Here is an 18,726-nt window from a genome sequence, read left to right as displayed (position 1 = left end):
TTGGGCACACTTTTTATACAACGTCACACTTGAAAATTCGTGTCATTTAAAAAAATCCAGTTTTTACGATTGAACTTTGATATTCTGCCATCTTCATAACGCTCCCCCCGCGTCTAATTTGTCTGACTTATCTCTCCGAGTCCCCGCAGGCTTTTTTCTTCACACTAAACATAATTCAGCTGTCACCCACTCCTTCAATGTCAAACACTTCATTTTTACGCCAAAATACCTTCTTTTTTTGTTGTTGTTTTTTTGTGTCTCTACCCCAAATTAAAGTGCCAACCCTGAGCCTGGCGGACGGCCATGACGTCACCGCCGGGGCACTGAACTAAAACAATCAACCTCACTCCTCTCCTCTCGCTCCCCCGACCGACCGCAACGTCTCATCCGTGGCGTGTACGAACCCGCTCGGTTAACAGACGCGAGCCGATAAAGCTGCATTTTCGTCTGTTGTCTCATCTCTTGTCACCCATTCTAGCGCAAAAAAGAGAAAAGAATCCACTACCGCTAATTTTTTTATTTAGTAAACAGAACCCGGCACAAGGTGAAGCAGAAGAAGAAGAAGAAGAAGAAGAAGAAGAAGAAGAAGAAGAAGAAGAAGAAGAAGAACCGTTAGCTAGTATCTCTTCTGTCCGATAACAGGAAAAAAAAGCATGTCTGGTCAGCCCGGTGAGGAGCTAGGCTCGGAGGGGAAGTGGTTCGGGGATGACTACGAGCAAAACGGCCTGTTTGGGAACACACCGACCCGCTTCGGCGAGCTCCGTGAAGAATTCAAGCCGAGAGGCGGCGAGGTGGCCGGCGACCTGCACCAACGATTTCACCCTTCCCCGGACGACGGGAAAAGGCCTCCCGTTGCTATGGGAACTGCATCTACAGGTAAAGCAGGCAGTCGTCGCGGTTGAGTCTCGACGTGTGCCATTTCGTGGCATATTTTGGACCCCCGCGCGTGAGCACGTTGGAGGTAGAAAACGGGGAGAGAGGCGCAGCAGTTAGTCACAGATTGCGCGTTACGAAGGGAATCTCTGTTAAAACTTCTGGACGCGAAAACACAGCATGACGTTAGCGAGTAACTTCTATGCGATGGCGGCAAATCAGCTGCCATCACAGTGATGCGGCAAGGAATGATGCAGGACGTCCTTAAAAACCAAATTGAATCAGACTTGGTTGGAGCTTTAGCCCTTATTAAACATCCATTATTCCCCATCGTTTGCCCCACCAGTCCATACACTTTGGCTGATGAGAGCAGCTTATCACCAATAGCCTGTTGAACTTTGAATTACCTGAACTGTCATGGATGTAGGAGCTGCCACGTGTAGGCCCTGCGTGCATATATTGTAAAACACCCGTATCCTTGATGTGGTGGTGTTTAAGGATGATACATCGATGAACGCTTTCATAACCAGTGGGGCTGACATACCGTAGTTCCTCAATAGGAGACGGGTCGACCAAATTACTGTATTGGTCCTGTTAGGGCCTAAACTTTCCTAGGTTGCATATTGTGAATGATATGGTTTTATTATTGGATGCTGGAGGCAGTGGTCTTTGTGGGAACATCATGCAGACCTCAGTTCTAAATCCGCCGCTCTCCTCAGCACAGCTTGGTGGGTTGCTGCTATTTTTAGTCCTGAAAGAACCGGGATTGCTATTCGCTTGGCTAGCAAAACGCGAGCCCTCTACTTTTATTCACGAATTCACTGAAAAATTCATGAGATGTTTAAAAAAAAAAAAAAATTGAAGCAGAGACTCCTCTCAGGCTTTCTTGTTTTCACTAGCTGCTAATGGGCCAAAACAAGGAAAGATGAAACAAATATATTTTCCCTTCAGTACAAGATGCATAATTTAGACTTTAGACTAGAATTTAGCTTGCATGTAAAACTTAAACCTCCAGATATAAACGGGATGCAATTGGATAATACATAGCACAATGTATACAATTTACAAAAGCTAAAGCTGTATCATTTTTCAGCAGACTTCATATCATATACATATTAAATGATGAACTAGGTAGTCAATGTTTGCTCTGGATTTCTAAGAAAAGAAAACAAAGCACATGCTATACTCTCCTCACATAACAGTGTGCCATGCAGGAAAGCTCCAACTTAGAAGCACACAGACAGACAGACAGACAGACAGACAGACAGACAGACAGACACACATGTCGATACTAGTGACATAATCCACTCTGTCACTTATGTTCTTGGTGGGAACAGAGCAGCTCTCATCCCATTTAGCAAAGTATACTGGACATTTTCCTCTTGACCTGACATATAAAGTAGTATGGTCTATTCTGAGCCTTTTCAAAGACGTTCCTCACTCCCAACAACCCCCTCTTTTACTTTTTACTCTTTACTTACTAACTTTCCTTTGCCTCTGTGCTTGTGCGTGATACTATTTTGTTTTGTAAACTTCAAGGTGATGGATGCAGAGACGTTTGAACTTTAAACACTACACAGTGTTAAATAATAAATGTCCAAGGTGTCTAGAATTGCCTCTCTTGGTAATTGATCCACCCCTGTCCTTAATTCTGTTCACACCGTCATTTACCCGTAGAATGCCAATAATGCTGTTTTCAGCTTTATTTAATGACTACAGGACAGAACGTAGCCTCGGATCACAGCCAGTGCAGAATGGAATAGACTATTTAATCCTCAGAAGTTCCACATACAGTTTTTCTGAGAACATGCTGTGTCTAGTACTAAAAACAACTAAGTGCATATTGTACACAAACAATTTGACACCCCCCCCCCCCTCCACACACACACACATTCACTTCTTTACTCATTGCAGTGCATTCAATTAGTTACTTCATCACATACCGACAAAGTGACTGTGTAATGAGAAACATTCTCCATCAAAATCCATTTCCTGATCGGTGCATTCGAGTTGAGTTCTGCTCCGTTTCAGCACATCAACAGGCACACGGATGAGACAGTCTGGCTGGGTCTATTCCATATCTGTCAAATAAGGAAAGCACTTAGTGGACTTCACTGGACTGCGCAGTGCATTCGGGCCTTTAGCTGCGGTTCCCAGGGGGCAGAGCAGTGCTGGGTCTTTTCAGACTAGATGATAAAGATGCAGGATAATACAGGGATGGAGGATGATGAGAAGGAGGAGGAGGAGGAGAAAGCTTAATGGCGAGAGAGGAAAGTCTCCGAGGAGAAGGCCGATAGTTCTGTCAGAGGAAAACAGGAAACACAACGGATGGTCTTTACTCTTATGGATGCCTTTTAATTCAGAATCTGACAAAAGCATTTACTTAACCAGTCGACGTCAGCTCCCATGTGAGCCCGTGTTTGCATGTGCTTCCGTTTCAGCTATTGTCGTGGAAAATGTGTTGTCAAGCACCTTACATAATTAAATACGGTTTAAAGGAGGAGAACAACATACTGGTGTGTCTGCTTTAGATGGCTTAGAGTGCTCATCCCAGGTTTCCAATTTAATTTATCTTCATCCGTCTCCGGGACCAATTAGCTAATGTTTGGCTATAAAAAGCTCAAATGACTCAAAAAGCCTCACAGCAGTTGACAAAAACAAAGCATTATTGCTATCATTATATTGATAAATCAATTTCAGCCCGTGTTTTTTGCTGAAAGACAAGAAATATGATGGCGTTTTGTAGGACTTTAACGGCTTTGTCCTGCTCCGCGGCCTGAGGGCACAAACAATCCCAGAGAGCTGCTCTGTGAAACAACAACTCCTTATTTTTGTTGTGGGTGTCTTACTGCATCTGTACTCTTTAATGCAGAATTCTGTCTGTACAACGAGGCTGAAATGCCAATCCAAAGTCCCACTGAATTGACAGCTTTGAGCCAAAGCAGACAGCTTGCACTCAGTCTGGATCCCCCCCACGTCCTCTCCATTCATCCATAAAGCTCTTTCGAAGAAGGCGAAGTGCGATCAATACAGTGGAAGACGGGTACTGTACCTACCACGACTTCAGAGTCTGAACTGCGACGGATAAGTCTTTATTTCAACTGCCTGCACATGGATTTATCTCTGACAAAAGCTGCTGGAACAACAATATTTGTCCAGTGTGGCCTTCAGTGATTTCTTTTAGGAATGGTGGATTAACTGACGTTCCTTTCAATAATTGTGGGTCCTCGTTGTTTTGGATCAATCCAGCTCTGGGCAGTTGAATCCTTCAGCACAGCTGTTCTCCTATCGACCCCCACAAGTAGTTTTGATGAACCTCAGCGCTCAGTATAGACGGCCTTTGTGCCCTCCATTATCTTCTTTTTTTAAAGTGGGATAGTTAGTAGCTGTTATTCAAGTATTTGTCCAGACATGGTTTTTGTAATCAATACATTATGAACATAAACGGTACAACCGAAGCTTTTAAAGCACCAAACCAATAACATTCCAATTTAACTAGCAAGGGACTTGCATTAGACGATCCAATAGTAAATTACTTAATATGCACATTCAATATATTATATATATATATATATATATATATATATATATATATATATATATATATATATATATATAATTATTCTTTATAAACTAGTGTTAAAAGTGTACAGGTAATAAGGGGCCTGTGCTGATGGAGCTTTTTTTTTTTACTCAAATGTTTCATAAAATGTGCCCAGCTTATTCAGTTAGTGTGCAAAGGGCATGTTTTCAAAAATAAATGTGTTTTTATCTTTAGAAAATAAAATATTGTGCATTTCCCAGTATAAGGGTCAATTTCTACCTACAGTTATGAAGCAGCAGCATGTCATTTATCTGAAAGGCACAGATGGCTTTGAAAGGGCAAAGGAAGAAGGCCACTTGATTACTTTCCACAAGGGCATGGAGTGAAATGGAGCTCCTGAAAGGTGACACCACAGTCAAGGGGGTCACGGACCGAGTAAGGAGATCGTTACAACTGCAATAGATTAAAAGACGTTAAAAGGCGAAGCTGAACGATGGTGTACGCAAACATGGCGAATAAAGCTGATTCTGATACTTGCTGCCAGAGGCGACGCTGCATGATGTTTTGGAGACTTGCAACCATTTTTCATCGATTTTTAAACTCCTTTTCTGTTGCCGCATTAGTTAATTTATTTCATATCAAATTGAAAAACTGCAGTGGATCAGAAAGGGTCTTAAAGGGAATAAACCGTGCACACAGAGTCCCGCATGCGGCTCAGTAAGCCCCTTCATTTTAAAGTGGTTGTATTCATTTGCAACTCTGGCTCTTTTCATATCGTCTATGCTCACATGTTTTTGTCTGTAGCCCGATAATTAGGAGCCCATGCGTTGGCGTAGCACAAATTGTCAGGCTGCGTTAGTTTTGAGGCTTCACTAGGCTGCACAGGGGACAACAAAAGGACTGCCCCTCCACAGCACGGCCACCAGGACTTATTCCTTTAACCGCACCACCCCTTCTGGTGACACGATTATGTCGTGTAGCTGAAGTGTGAGCTCAGAGTTCCTCTATTGTCACATCCGATCTCATCGGAGTGCAGCAAAACATTCGTTTCGGCCTGGTGGTATTTGTTGTTTTCCGGTGTCCGGGAGCTACGCCGTGTCAACAGAATTCAAAATGCCCTAAAGCTCGACACACCAACTTTGCCCCCCCCCACCCCCCCCGACCTGACCTGATGGCAGTTAAAGACGAGCAACCAGCTTCTATATTGTTACAGATGCCTTATGCAACTGCTGGTGAGTTTATCTGTTGGTATGTGGAATGGGACAATAGAGAGGAGGGATGGGGGAAGGAGGGAGGGAGGGGGGGGGGGGGGTGTTGCCGCCGACAGTCAACAGGATTACTGGCAGCTCACCGCCCCTGAGATCGCCTCTCCTCACGGTTCGTAGTGGCCCCTGCGTGCTTATCACATCTGCACTGCATGTTTTTGAGCAGCATATCAGTGAGTGTCAGATTACGTCGGTGTCGCCGGGGTGATGGCTGATGTGTGACCTATACAATAGTGGTGCACTAAGAGGATTACACGTCGGGTTGCCTTTAGCAGTACATCGGGGGAATTCGTGCCACACATCTGAAATGGGGCTCAACGGCTGCGCCCATCAATGCTGCATGTGGCTTAATGTACAAGACATTCAAGTCCACTAGATGAGAGATAATCTGCCGCCCAAGTGTGGGCCGGCGTTGCTTTTCCTCCATGTCACGTCAGCCCTCCCCCAATGTCCCAGACTGGGTGTGTAGTGTTCATGCATTGTACTGCGGTATGATGTATTGTTAATGACAATGAAGGAGCAGCGGTAGGAAGGACAGCAGAAGGGAAGTGAAGGGCGGTGGGGCCTTTTTTTTAAAATTTTTTAGAGGAAGCGATGGGAGGGACCGGAAGTGCTGACCTGTTGGCCCTTCTGTCAGTCATTCTGCCTCCTCCAGAGCTGACCCTAAGGCTGCTATTTTAAACCCCCCCCTTGTCGAGCCCAGCAGCTGGACCCAGCCTATTTATAGCACCACCGCTGCCCTGAGAGAAGCAGGGCGAGAGAGCAGTGGGAGGTGACTCGAGACTCAAGACTTGTAAATAGCACATCCAAAATATCAGCATCAGTGTGGTGGGTGTTGTGTGTATGTGTGTATGAACACAAGGCAATGTGTGTTTGTCAGCAAGTCTGAATACCTGACTGAGCGTTGAAATAAGATCCCTATCAAGTCGGTCTCATTTTTGCAAGTCATGTAAAATGAGCAACCTTAATGTTGTGCTGCGGCACTGTAACAAATTATTCAGTGAAACGTTGAGTGCTATTTTACAGCGGTGGACACACAAATTCACAGTTCATCTGTTGGTGCGTTCCTAATTGTAGACCATCAGCATTACAATGTATTATTTTGATTTGTGATTATTGGATACCACAGAGATGTGTGCTCTGTTTAAAACACATTATTCATTTATTGTGGAAATCTTTTGGCAACCTAGTGTCGTAGCTTACGCCGTTTTATTTTTCCCCAAAAGGGTCGCTTGCACACACCGTGTATTGTTCATATTTTACATGTCTGTAGTTGTTTTCACGACACTAATTTGTCAAGGCAGACGCAGGATCACAGTGATTACAGAGCAGAGATGTGACTAGAGGAAGGCCTTTGCATGATTTAGAACAGACTCCGGTTGTGGCACTGTGTGTTTTTTTTTGGGGGGGGGGGGGTGTCTGAACAATCCCCCTTTGTCCAATGCAAATACAAATACCCTCTGTTACTGCTGCCTCACTGGTCTTCACAGCCGAGCAGCCAGTCTGACTGGGTTTGCCTCACAGTGCCGCGACTCCCCTCCCTGGCAGCGTAGTCCTGCTTAACTGGATGTTTTCAAATCCTCAACAACATCAGGCGCAGGCCGATGTGATCCGAGTGTATGACAGAGAGAGTACGGCCCTTCTTCCTTGTTAGCGTGTAACCTCACAGAGTTTTCTTTCTCTTTCTGTCTGTCAATCTCTGTAGATGACCTCATGTCTGGCCCGTTGAGGACGCCCATGAATGAAGACGGCGACGTCTACACTTCCCTGATGTCAAATCAGAGCTACGCGTCCGGTCGAGAAGCCTCTTACCTGTCTGATGACCTGAAACCGACTAAGCCCCCCTCCGGCTCCTCCGCCCTAGATCAGTTCTCTGGCGACAGCTATAGCTTCAGCTCCAGCACCAGGATGACCTCTGACCTGGGCGATGACATGCCCACATCTCTGTTGGGCTCAGATAAGACGGAATCCTACAACTACATGGACATTAGCCACGGGGACGAGCGCCAGGACCACCACAACCCGGTGGATCCAGGCTCAGCCGGCCACGACTCATTAGGCAGCTACATGGAAAAGAACCACGGAAGAGATGAGGAGGAAGACCTCGGGTCAGCTCTGGGCTCCCAATCGTTCCCCTATGTGGAGGAGCCATCTGATGAAGAGCTGTCGGACTACCGCTCCTACCGAAACCTGGGTGGCACCCCACAGACGGCCAGCCCGGTGAAGATCACTTTGACCGAGTCCCATCCTCAGGCTGCCAAGAGTGAGCTGCCGCAACACGCCCCCCCGGTCAGTGTGTCTGAGCGTGAAAACGTCCTCAGCGTGGGCCTGCAGGGGGTTCCCACTGTGACGCTATCGGAGCCGGAGGACGACAGCCCTGCTTCCACTCCCAATGCTTCGCCAACACGTAGGTCCAGCCCGCACACACACAAACACACACACACACACACACACACACAGATATGGAGGTTTGGGATGTAGAAAAAATCCCCAATCATGGTATACAAAATTTCATATTGCAATCTCCGTATATATTTGTACTGTAAATTGTCTGGAAACTGTTAAAATGACTAAATGGGAATGCATGTATTTATTCCATCATGCAACAAACACAAAAGCTGTATTTTGTGCCAATCAAGAAAACTAGGTTGAATTGAATCGTGTGTGCAGACTCTCTGCCTGAATTTGTAACGTGAATGAAGACCTGAATGCCCTCTCTGTGTTTCTTTGTGAACAGAAAAAGAATTCCGTTCCCATGACATGTTCAAGGCGGACGCGGTGAAGCCGGCGGCTTCCAAAAGCAGCCCGGGCTCAAAGGCGGGCAGCAGGGAGCAGGACGGCAGCAGCGCTGAGTCCGGAGACTCCGAGATTGAGTTGGTGTACGAGGAGCCTCCCAAGGCCGCTAGCAACCCATTTGTCCAGCTGCCTAAAAGCCAGGGCGCTCCCAGCCAGCCTAACAACCCCTTTGACAATCCCCCCGTCGCCAAGGGTGGTTTCGGTAACCACGCTCCACCCACAGCCTACAGCATTCTGAGAGAGGAGAGAGAGGCAGAGCTCGACAGTGATCTCTTCATCGAGTCTGCGTCCGAAGAGAGCCCGAAGAGAGCGCAGGGCTCCGGTGGCCCCAAACGGGGGGTGAGCCCTCCCTCTCCGCTGGCTCCCAGCGCCGCCCTTCCCCGAAGCGCGCCGCCGCCGCCGGCAGAGCCCCTGATCACAGAGAAGGTCAAGAGCCCGGTGAGAGCGGAGGAGGATCGGACCAGCAAGCCCAAACCGCCCACTGCCGCCGTGCCCCCAGAGGTGCGACTGGAGAGGCCCCACCAGGACGACATGCACAAGCACGCCAATGAGGGCAAAGGAGAGCCGGCCGCCTCAATCGTCCTGCAGGGCTTTGATAAACAAAAAGGTCAGTGTTAAACTGCTTGATTGTGTCTTTAGCACAGCAGGAGGTGTTTCCTAAAGGATACAAGTAATAGAATTTCACAACACATGTCTGATCTTTTCATCGTTGCAGTGGTCATCTTCAGCGGTCAGTTTAAAAGCTGCTATCCCGGGTATTCCAGAAATAGTGCTGTGGAACAGGTAGCGTTGCACATTCCGAAGTTTTTGTTCTGGAATTGAAAAGCAATCGCATGTGCATCTGTGTTTTAAAAACCGTCTTCATCGTAGCCAGGGATAAAGAGTGAATGCCATTGGCAGAATGTTTGAATCAAGTCACTAACGCAGTACTTGTGTTTGTTTACGTTCTGGTCTGCTAACCGCACAGTGTTTTGTTGACGAGGCTGGAGAAGTAAACAAGATTGCTCAGAGAGAGAGAGAGAGAGAGAGAGAGAGAGAGAGAGAGAGAGAGAGAGAGAGAGAGAGAGAGAGAGAGAGAGAGAGAGAGAGAGAGAGAGAGAGAGAGAGAGAGAGAGAGAGAGAGAGAGAGAGAGAGAGAGAGAGAGAGAGAGAGAGAGAGAGAGAGAGAGAGAGAGAGAGAGAGAGAGAGAGAGAGAGAGAGAGAGAGAGAGAGAGAGAGAGAGAGAGAGAGAGAGAGAGAGAGAGAGAGAGAGAGATGGGAGGTTCCACGCTAAGTGTGTGTCCCTGCCTGAAGTATTCTTCTTTCCTGGAGTCTACTTCCCCCTGCTGGTACATTTGAGAAGGAAGAAGGCAGAGTGAGGATACATGGATTCACATTTAGGACAAATTATAATGACTAAAACTCAAAAGCCCCACTGTATACATGTGTAAACTTTACTCTCTTGTAGTTATAGAATTTTGGATGTTTCCACATCTTCACAGCATCTGGATCCTTCCATCTCTCTGTGATTAGATCAGTCAGAGAAGCCCGTCGCAGTCTGCAGGAGTTAATGCGGTCTAAGCTGCACATTCAGGGCTGGCATGGGTATTTTGACTTCAATTGGCTGTTCTCTGTCCTTGTAAACATTGGGTTTACATAATCCTATGAAGTCAAAACTGGGGCGCCCTCCTACTTGGGAGCTTTGATAGCTTCCTCTTGAATTTCACTGGATAGAGCTGAGAGAATAACATCTTGACGAGTGTGGTTTGGCTTTAGTTTCCTGAAACAAACTGCTACTAATGCGCCCTGGTCCAACAGAACATCATGATTGAGTCAGTTACACAACTGAAATGTATAATATCATGAGCTGTTGTGAATAAATAGTACATTAGAGACTGTCCTCTGTCCGTATTGTTTACTCCGACTGTAAGAAGGTTCTGGAAATGCTAAAAAGCAGGTCATGTGCATTTTTCTCTCCACCACTAGAGGGCGCATTGGACCTTAGTCATTGCTGCTCTGTTGAGGACCAGCAGGTATCGTTTCCATGGTGCACTTCCATGTCAGTTGCCATAGCAACAGTGATGGGCAAGTGTGTTCAGTCTGGTATCTTTATTTTTCCCTTTTCTCTTGGTTGGTATTGGCATTGAAGCATGTCAAGCTGCAGTGAGCAGAAGGTGTGAGGTGTGGCTGTATGCAGGGGGGGGGGGGGGAGGAATCAGTAAGGGGGGGTGCGGGGGCTACCTGACCAATGGATTGAAAAATGATGTAATGGGTATTGTTTTTTGCTCAGTGATGACAAAACAGTGACTGCGCTGATTCTATTTTACTGGTTTTACGAGCTTCCTATGTTACCTTTTCGGTTCCGGGTCTCTTTACGGGACCATTTGCATTACAAATAGGAATTGTAAATCACAAACACATCCCGAAGCGACTAAACAATGTCTCTTGTTATGAATAATTAAAAGACATGCACTTAGCCTTTTCAATTAATAGTGAGTCAGAGAGGAAATGGCTATTTCATTCTCGGTGTATTCCCTTTTTATAGTTCAGTGCAAACAGACTTGGGTGTTTGCCATATTTTTCCTTAGCAACATGGCCTCAAGTCCAGCTATTTTCAACCTTCAGCAAAAAACACTGCTATAGCACCCAGTGTGGTGTGCAACGTGACATGAGACTATTAAAACGACCACGGTTACAATTCCTATTTATAGCCTCCATTATTCAATGCACCAATAAATATCTGAAATATAAAAGGGAAGTATATGACTAGCGTACACAGGAAAACCCTCCCACTGCTACCCATCACCACCAGTCTGTTCTTATGATGTTTGGGCTTTTATTATGAAAGTCTTTCCTTTCAAGAAAAAAAGCCTATTCTCCAACAACCACCACCCACCCTCTCACCCTCTTAGGCTCTTCATCATTGCATGGATGGTTTGCTGCAGCAGCAACTGTGGTGTGTTGTTTACAATTTGACCCCCTCCCCCAACACACACACACGCTCGTTCTTTTTAAGCCATCACTGCTCGCGAGCATCAGTCCGTGAGCCCCGCGAGCCGGCAGCACCTTGGAAACCTTTCCTCCCTTCCTCCCTCCCTCTGTCATCTCTGCCTCTCAGCATCTCATCTCCCGCATCCTTTTTTTTTTCCGGGCATTCATGCCTTTTTTTCTTGGATGACTGAGTGAGTCGGCGCCATTGACGAGGGAGACAAAGAAGAAAACGGAGACCACGCGGAGAAAACAAACAGGGACATAACTGATCAGCAGCATGCAGGCCACTGCAGACGTTACCAAGAAGGAATGCTCCTGGAGCGGCTGGAAGGGCCAGGGTACTGATGTGTTTACCGTCATCTACTCATCATTCTGTCTGTGTTTTGTGTCTGTGAGAGAGGGGCTGTTTAGCCCCCGCATGTAGGTCAAAGACTCATGGCGCCGTTGGTGTGTATTCACCAACGTGTGTACGTGCGCCTTTACATGTTCACATCTGTCATTTGTCATGTGTGGTCCTTCTGCACCTCATTTCCCACAGACACGCCCTGACGACACCCTTTCTGCCGCATGCATGTCTGCCTGCCTGATAAAAAGACAAAAAACAAAACAAAAAAAACAGTGGATGGGGCAGTAGACGCTAGTGGGTGTTTTGGGGAAAAAAATGTGCTTACACACACACCAGTCTGCTGGAAGCCATCTGTTTTGGGTGCATGCTAATATGGATGCCAGCGTTGTGTTGTGGACTAAAGGCGTGTCATTGTCATCGCCCTCCCCACTCTGCAGCCGTGCAGGGGAGCTGCTTTTTACATGGCGTATGCTCTGTTTTTGTGCAACGAGGCAGTCAGAGTATCGGGAGGGACAGCATTGGCGGACTGTCTCCATGGTAACCAGGGCGCACCCATTCCGATTACATCGGCTCAGTGTCCTCTGCTGCCGTGGCACCTTGCGGAGACCGGGACGGAGGAGAGCATCCTCCGTCTGTCCGTCTCCGTAGAGCGGAGGGCTCAGAGAGGAGGCAAAGAGAGAAAATGGCGTCTCTTCCTCCAAACTGGGGTCGGGGTATTATTATCTGCCATCATTTCAGCATTAGCTAACAATAGCAGTGTAAATGTCAATTTGGCAAAGGCTGTGTAACATGACAGCCTCTGTCTTAGGCTGATGGAGTAGGCGAGACAAAGGAGAAGATCGAACTGAATATTTTCTACAAACCAATGCTTGCACATCACTTCAAAGCCATTTTTAAGCGTAGTCATTGTCATTGCAAAAGCAAAGTTCTCATTCACTGCCATCGAGAAACTCAAGAATGATCAAAACCTGATGCTGACGGGTCCAACACGAGTCATGCACAGATGACAAGAGCCAGCTCTCTAATGAATGTTTAAAACACAGACTGTGAATGAATGGCTACCTTTAGCAAACTAGTCTATTCTGTGTCACAAAACCAGAGATCAAATTAAAAACGTGTTTGAAGGCAACGACAAAGCATTTGCCGGTCTCATACTTATTGGTTTTTCTTTACATGAACGTACATCAGCACCTAGAAAGTGTGTGTGCTGAGGTGCTTTGGGCATTTGGTGGTGTCTACAACTTTGAAGGTTCCAAATCGCTATTTGACTCACTGCAGGCACAAGTCTATCCAAATACGTTCAAAAGAATAGACATGTGTGAGAGAACAATCGTATTTTACAAATACACTAAAGCTGGTTAGGGATAGGCAACACTTTTTAAGGCCGTTTTGGTTTTCAAATGTTTTGGTGAACTCGCCCGTTTTATTTATTTTCCTATTCCTGTTGGACAAACTGTGTTTGTGTTCTGTGTCTCGACGAGTTAGCTCAATCTGCTTGAGATAGTGACTCATTCTTATATAAAAAGAACCATCTCTCTGATTAGAATTTTTTTTTCAACATGTCACGCCCAAATCCAAACTGGTCATCACCGGGTTGAGACTCTTGAGATGTTTTCCATCGGATGGCTCATTTGAGGCCATGAGGACGTCTTTAGTGAGTAAATGAGGTCATGCTAAACTAGTTTGACTACAGAAAAGGGGGCGGGGAAATCGTACTATTGTCAATTGTGTTAATCATTCGCTTTGGTTTTTGCACAGTGTATGTGTTTAATGTCAGAGGCAAGGATCACGTCAGCAAACAAAGCTCATTTTTACTTCTCTGGTTCACTATGACGTGTCTCACATTTCATTCGTGCGATTCAGTTGTTGCTACAGTCACTCTGACTGGATTTTTATTTTCGGTGTACGCCTTAATATGATTATCAAGTTTTAATCAAACGTTAACAATTGAATTGTCACTCAATCCGTCATCTACTTTAAACAAGTCACACCAGAAATAAATCCGCATTTTTATTCTTCCAATTGGTCAGTTAGCAATTCATATCTTTCCCAATTTAAGTCACGTTGTAATCAAGTCAATCTTTAAGCCTTTTATAAACACCGTCTTTCTCAAGTCTCAGGTCTTTGTGTAGAACCTGCCATTGTCCCTTTGTGCTCCGCCATAAAGGAAGAGGCTGTCTTCATGTGTCTGGCTGTGGAGACGCATCATGTGATGCTGATTCCCCAGATTCAGATTCCCAGGGCAGCTCTAACCTCCATCTCTCGCTCTCTCTTCCAATTTCGGCCCCTCCCTTCCTTCCTCTCTCCATCTCTGTGAGTGGTGGAGAGAAAATGGAGCATGGTAACTATGGCAACTGCATCAGGCAGGTGCTCAATAAAACCTTTTCCACAGAAGCGTTTTAATGGGGGGAGTTGGGTATGGCTACAGTATGCGGTTTGATAGCATGCAATGCTACGCTAGTCGTCTTATCTAATGACTTAAAGCTAATTAAGTCACATGATGCACATTAAAAAATGACTGATTCAATTCTTTTTGACACAGCTCTGTATTTTAGCCGCTGCTTGGCAGCCTGTCACATGTCAGCTGGGCAGCATTTAAAAAGCCTGCGAATGAAAGAACTCACATGGAGAGAGAGAGCGAGAGCGAGAGAGCGAGAGAGAGAGAGAGAGAGAGAGAGAGAGAGAGAATGTCTGTGTGTGTTTTAGTGTGTGTGTGTCGAATTGCAATGTGATTCTTCGGCAACCGCACCCCATGGACACCCCTCCTCCCGCCCTCTCTCACTCGCCCCCCCTCCCCCTCCCAGTCCCCCCCCCCTCCCGCACAGCCAAATGCTGATTTGCTGGTGTGGCTGTGGCCCCGCCCCTCCTGTGCACGGGGTTGGGGCTCTCCCCCCCCCTCAGTGCTCTCCTTTTGTCCGTGGATAAAGCAGCTGCCTCTTTCCCTGTTCAGCCATGGGACCCGCAGGTCAGTACCCGCTTCTGCTGCACTAGCTAAAGCTTTTTCAGTCCGGGTGCTGTGGGCGCATCACGAGGCCCAGTCGCTGTCGATGACAGAGTCGCCTGTTGTGGATGTCTGTGTGTTTAACAGCTGCTGCGTGTGCTACCTGTGTGGTTTGTATGTCAACATCCAACACGGGACAGCTGGTCAGAGGTGTACATACGGCAGCCAGAGCGCGTGGGTCCTGTTCTCACGGTTTGTGACTGAGTAGTGTCTTTGATTTGATGGTGGGAGGGGGGAGTGGGGGGGTACAGTAAGTCACTATTGGTTTTGTGAGAAGAAAACTAATATGTATGTGGCTTCACCGTACTGGAAGGTTGGTGTGCGTGGGAAGCTGGGATTGTTTCCGGCCGTTCTTCCGTCACCCAGGTTGCCTTTTTGGCATCCATAGATGCCTTTTAGAGTAAAGATGGCCGTCATCACTATGCTGCTCACGGCCCCACATCTAAAATTAGAGCAGGCGGGCGTTCAGTTCAGAAAGAAGTAAGACACCCAAGAGACCTGGGCCACGCTTCTCTCTTCTGCCCAGACACAAAGGTGTGCATTAGCATACCGGTGGTGCTTAATGTGACGTGAAGGATACCCAGGGGTTCGTACCAAACCGATGCACGGCCCACCCCGGCAGCACCGCGGTGGTCGAGGCGGCTGGCTGAGCAGGGGTGAAACGAGCAGCTGACAGTTCTCATGGAAACATGTCTGTGTTTCCGACTGCCGGAGGAGGACCGTGTCGGCTGTAATGGTACACTGGGCTAATCCTCAGTTATCACTTCTCGCGCTCATCTCTGCTAGTGGCTTTCTATTACAGGCCCCGGTGCCCGAAGAAGGGGGGGGGGTGAGGCCCCTTTTATCCCTGTATGGCGGACGCGTTTCAGGCCAATCATGACGCTGCACCGCATTAAAAAAAGGGACTTCATTGAAGCATCGTTGTCCCTCCTCGCTGACCACAAATCTGCTCGTCTGTCCAGGTCACATTGAACCGTTATCTGTGAACCGCTGATAGCGCTTTTATTTCTGCCGCTGGCTTCGCTGAGCTGTACTGCAGGTCAATCATTAATTCTGCTCTGTGAGCAGCCAGTGCAGGTGTGTGAGACCGTTCCCTCCGCATGTGTGTTTGTATACGTATGAGAAGGGACCAGGTGCCTCTGACCATAAGGACACGTCATATAAACGACGAATGCGCACAGGTCCGGGCTGTCACAACGTAGCCTGAGACACTGGTGAGGCGAGTGCAGGCCGGGCATTATCTTCTACAAAGGTTGGGCTATTTATATATATGAGTGAAGACACCGAACTGGCAAATCATCCCTCAGACATCTTGACGCCGCCTTAGAGCTCCACAGCCAAGTGGAACCGAAAGGAAAAGCTGGGTTAGAATCAGGATCACGTGACAACGGAGGCTCTCTGAGGACATCGGGTTGTGAACAGCTTCCAGATAGTTGACCCAAATGTGTGGTGCGTGTGCGTGTGTGTAATTCAGCAGTCCGACTCGCTTTGAAACGGATACGTCTGCGCCCGCCTGTACCGGCGAGAGCGTTCAGCGTCCCGCTGCCTGTTCGGTCCTAACCCAGTTTGTCCTCGCTTCGTCCTTCCCTTCCAGCCATTGACCTGCTCTACTGGAGGAACGTGAAGCAGTCCGGGGCCGTGTTCAGCAGCGTGCTCCTGCTTCTCTTCTCGCTGACCCAGTTCAGCGTGGTCAGCGTCGGCGCCTACTTGGCCCTGGCGGCCCTCTCTGCCAGCATCAGCTTCCGGATCTACAAGTCTGTGCTGCAGGCTGTGCAGAAGACCGACGAGGGACACCCTTTCAAGTGAGTCAAACAAAACCTTGTTCGATATCTGTGAAAGGGTCCGCAGCTTTAGCTGACCGAACGTGTCTGTGTTTCTGTCGCCAGGGCCTACTTGGAGGTGGAAATCGCTCTATCCCAGGACCAGATCAGTAAATATGCCGACAAAATCCTGCTGTACACCAACACCTGTATGAAGGAGCTCCGCAGGCTGTTCCTCGTACAAGACCTGATCGACTCCTTGAAGGTTTGCCTCACACTTCGCTTCCCTTTTTCTCTTTTAGCATCCCTAGCACGGGATGACAATATCTATGAGTAAGCCCCAAACTGCACCACCTTCAGGTGTAGTGCTGTGGGACATGCGGGTTACAAAAAATTAAAACATGTCACGTCTGTGTGTTTCAGTTCGCCGTGTTGATGTGGCTGCTGACCTACGTGGGCGCGCTCTTCAACGGCCTGACACTGCTCATCCTAGGTGAGGTCGCCCCGACTCACGGCGCGCTGCACTGAACCAACTTCTGAGCGCTGTTGTTGGCTCGCTCACCAAACGCACACACGCACGCTTGGACTTTTTCGTAGTCAGAAGACATATAACGAAGGCATATTGCATCATATATACTCGAGAGGAGTACAGCATGTCCTTAAAAAGTCATTAGTTGGACATATTTACTTCACTTGTCCAACGTGTGCGTTTTCGGTTTACTTTTCCAGTTTACCTTAGATAAGCGGCGGTCGTTACGGTGCGCTGGTGTCAGAATTAATTGTTGCTCTCTCCGTGCTTCTACAGCCGTGGTGTCCATGTTCAGCATGCCCGTGGTCTACGAGAAACATCAGGTGGGAATTTGAGCATCGCAATGAGTCGAGTTTGCAAAACACCGTCTGGGATTCACACCCCTCACTTTGCTTTTCTTTCCAGGCACAGATCGATCAGTACGTGGGACTAATACGGACCCATGTCAACTCTGTGGTGGGGAAGTGAGTGTTTGCCATTCAGACGGTTTAGGGTCAAAGGTCCCCTTGTGGGATACAAACAATAGCAACATAACCATTAGGTTTGAAATAAAGTACAAGAAGCACAGCTGTAAAGCCCTCTTAGGAGAATTGGTCATTTCGGGCTATACTAAACAAAAAAACAACAACCTCTGCTTGAATAAATACCGTTTACTTCGAACAGGATCCAGGCAAAGATCCCCGGGGCAAAGAGGAAGGAGGAGTAGAGGAGTGCGTCTCGCCGAGGAAGATGACAGCCCAGCTCAGTTGGAGCAGCGCGATAAACCGTTGAAGAGCCTGGTCGTCATCCGTGGGGCATCGTGCTGCGTCATCTTGGGTCTTCTCCAAAAGCATCCACAGGAGAAACCTCCACCCTGTGTATAGCAGTCCAAACACTAACACAGTCGCACATACATAATCCTGTTTCTAGGTAGACAAGTACACGACTAGAAAACAAAAGAAGAAAACTGACTTTTTTTTGTGTTGCTTATTATTAAAAGTGCATGAAGTCGAGCCTTGGGTAAATATTTGATCTTTTGTGCAGTTCTTAAATCACGCTACATCTCTGCTTTGCAGTGCTTACCACAAACCGTATGGTTCGGCACAGAAAAAGCTAAATGCCCACAGACGTGCCCTGCTGCCAATGTTAAATACTGCTTCATGTTTCCGAGTCAGCCGACAGGGCTTCTCTCAGTATATGTCTATATATATAAATAGCAAAAATGATTTCCTTTGGGTGTTTCAAAGCACAATATAATTTAATAATATGCGTCTTAGATGTGGTAATTGTAGGGTTTTTGCTTTTGTATAACCATAAGGAAAAATACACATGCTCATGTTTGAGGTACTGTTGTACAACTACTATGAAGACAAGAAGTATCTTGTGATATTTAGCTTGTTTGAATAACTGTCCAACTTTGTACTATGTTCAGCTATACTCTGTAGTTCTTTAGACCATGGTCTCTTTAACTATTTGCACTTACACCATGTATTTAATTACAAGAACAAGAACAATAAATGTACCTTGATGTATAACATCTCTTCAGCCACTTTACTGATTAGTTCAAATTAATGAGATGACTTCAAAAGGAGTGAAGATATGTGTGTGTGTGTGTGACACGAAAGTTAACACTTCGAAGGGGAGACCTGGAATGATGAGCTA

General features: G+C 47.0%; 1 protein-coding gene across 4 annotated transcripts; it reads left to right on the top strand.

Annotated features, from left to right (window-relative positions):
* Positions 1–25: 25 nt before the first annotated feature.
* On the top strand, positions 26–18,599 carry rtn1a (reticulon 1a). 4 transcript variants are annotated; one of them, XM_040200035.2, is made up of 9 exons: positions 26–876; positions 7,388–8,089; positions 8,420–9,085; positions 16,391–16,598; positions 16,683–16,821; positions 16,980–17,049; positions 17,362–17,408; positions 17,491–17,549; positions 17,749–18,599. In XM_040200035.2, exons 1-9 carry the CDS (start codon positions 654–656, stop codon positions 17,789–17,791), a joined length of 2,157 nt encoding a protein of 718 aa, XP_040055969.2. In that variant the 5' UTR covers positions 26–653; the 3' UTR covers positions 17,792–18,599. The 4 variants fall into 4 exon arrangements, with proteins under 4 accessions (XP_040055969.2, XP_040055970.1, XP_040055971.1 ...); XM_040200036.2 differs by lacking the exons at positions 26–876; positions 7,388–8,089; positions 8,420–9,085 and adding an exon at positions 11,232–11,787; XM_040200037.2 differs by lacking the exons at positions 26–876; positions 7,388–8,089; positions 8,420–9,085 and adding an exon at positions 14,213–14,760.
* Positions 18,600–18,726: the final 127 nt, after the last annotated feature.

Source organism: Gasterosteus aculeatus, chromosome 15, assembly GCF_964276395.1.
Source record: "Gasterosteus aculeatus chromosome 15, fGasAcu3.hap1.1, whole genome shotgun sequence".
NCBI classification, from domain to species: Eukaryota; Metazoa; Chordata; class Actinopteri; order Perciformes; family Gasterosteidae; genus Gasterosteus; species Gasterosteus aculeatus.
This window is presented reverse-complemented; position numbering and strand designations above follow the sequence as displayed.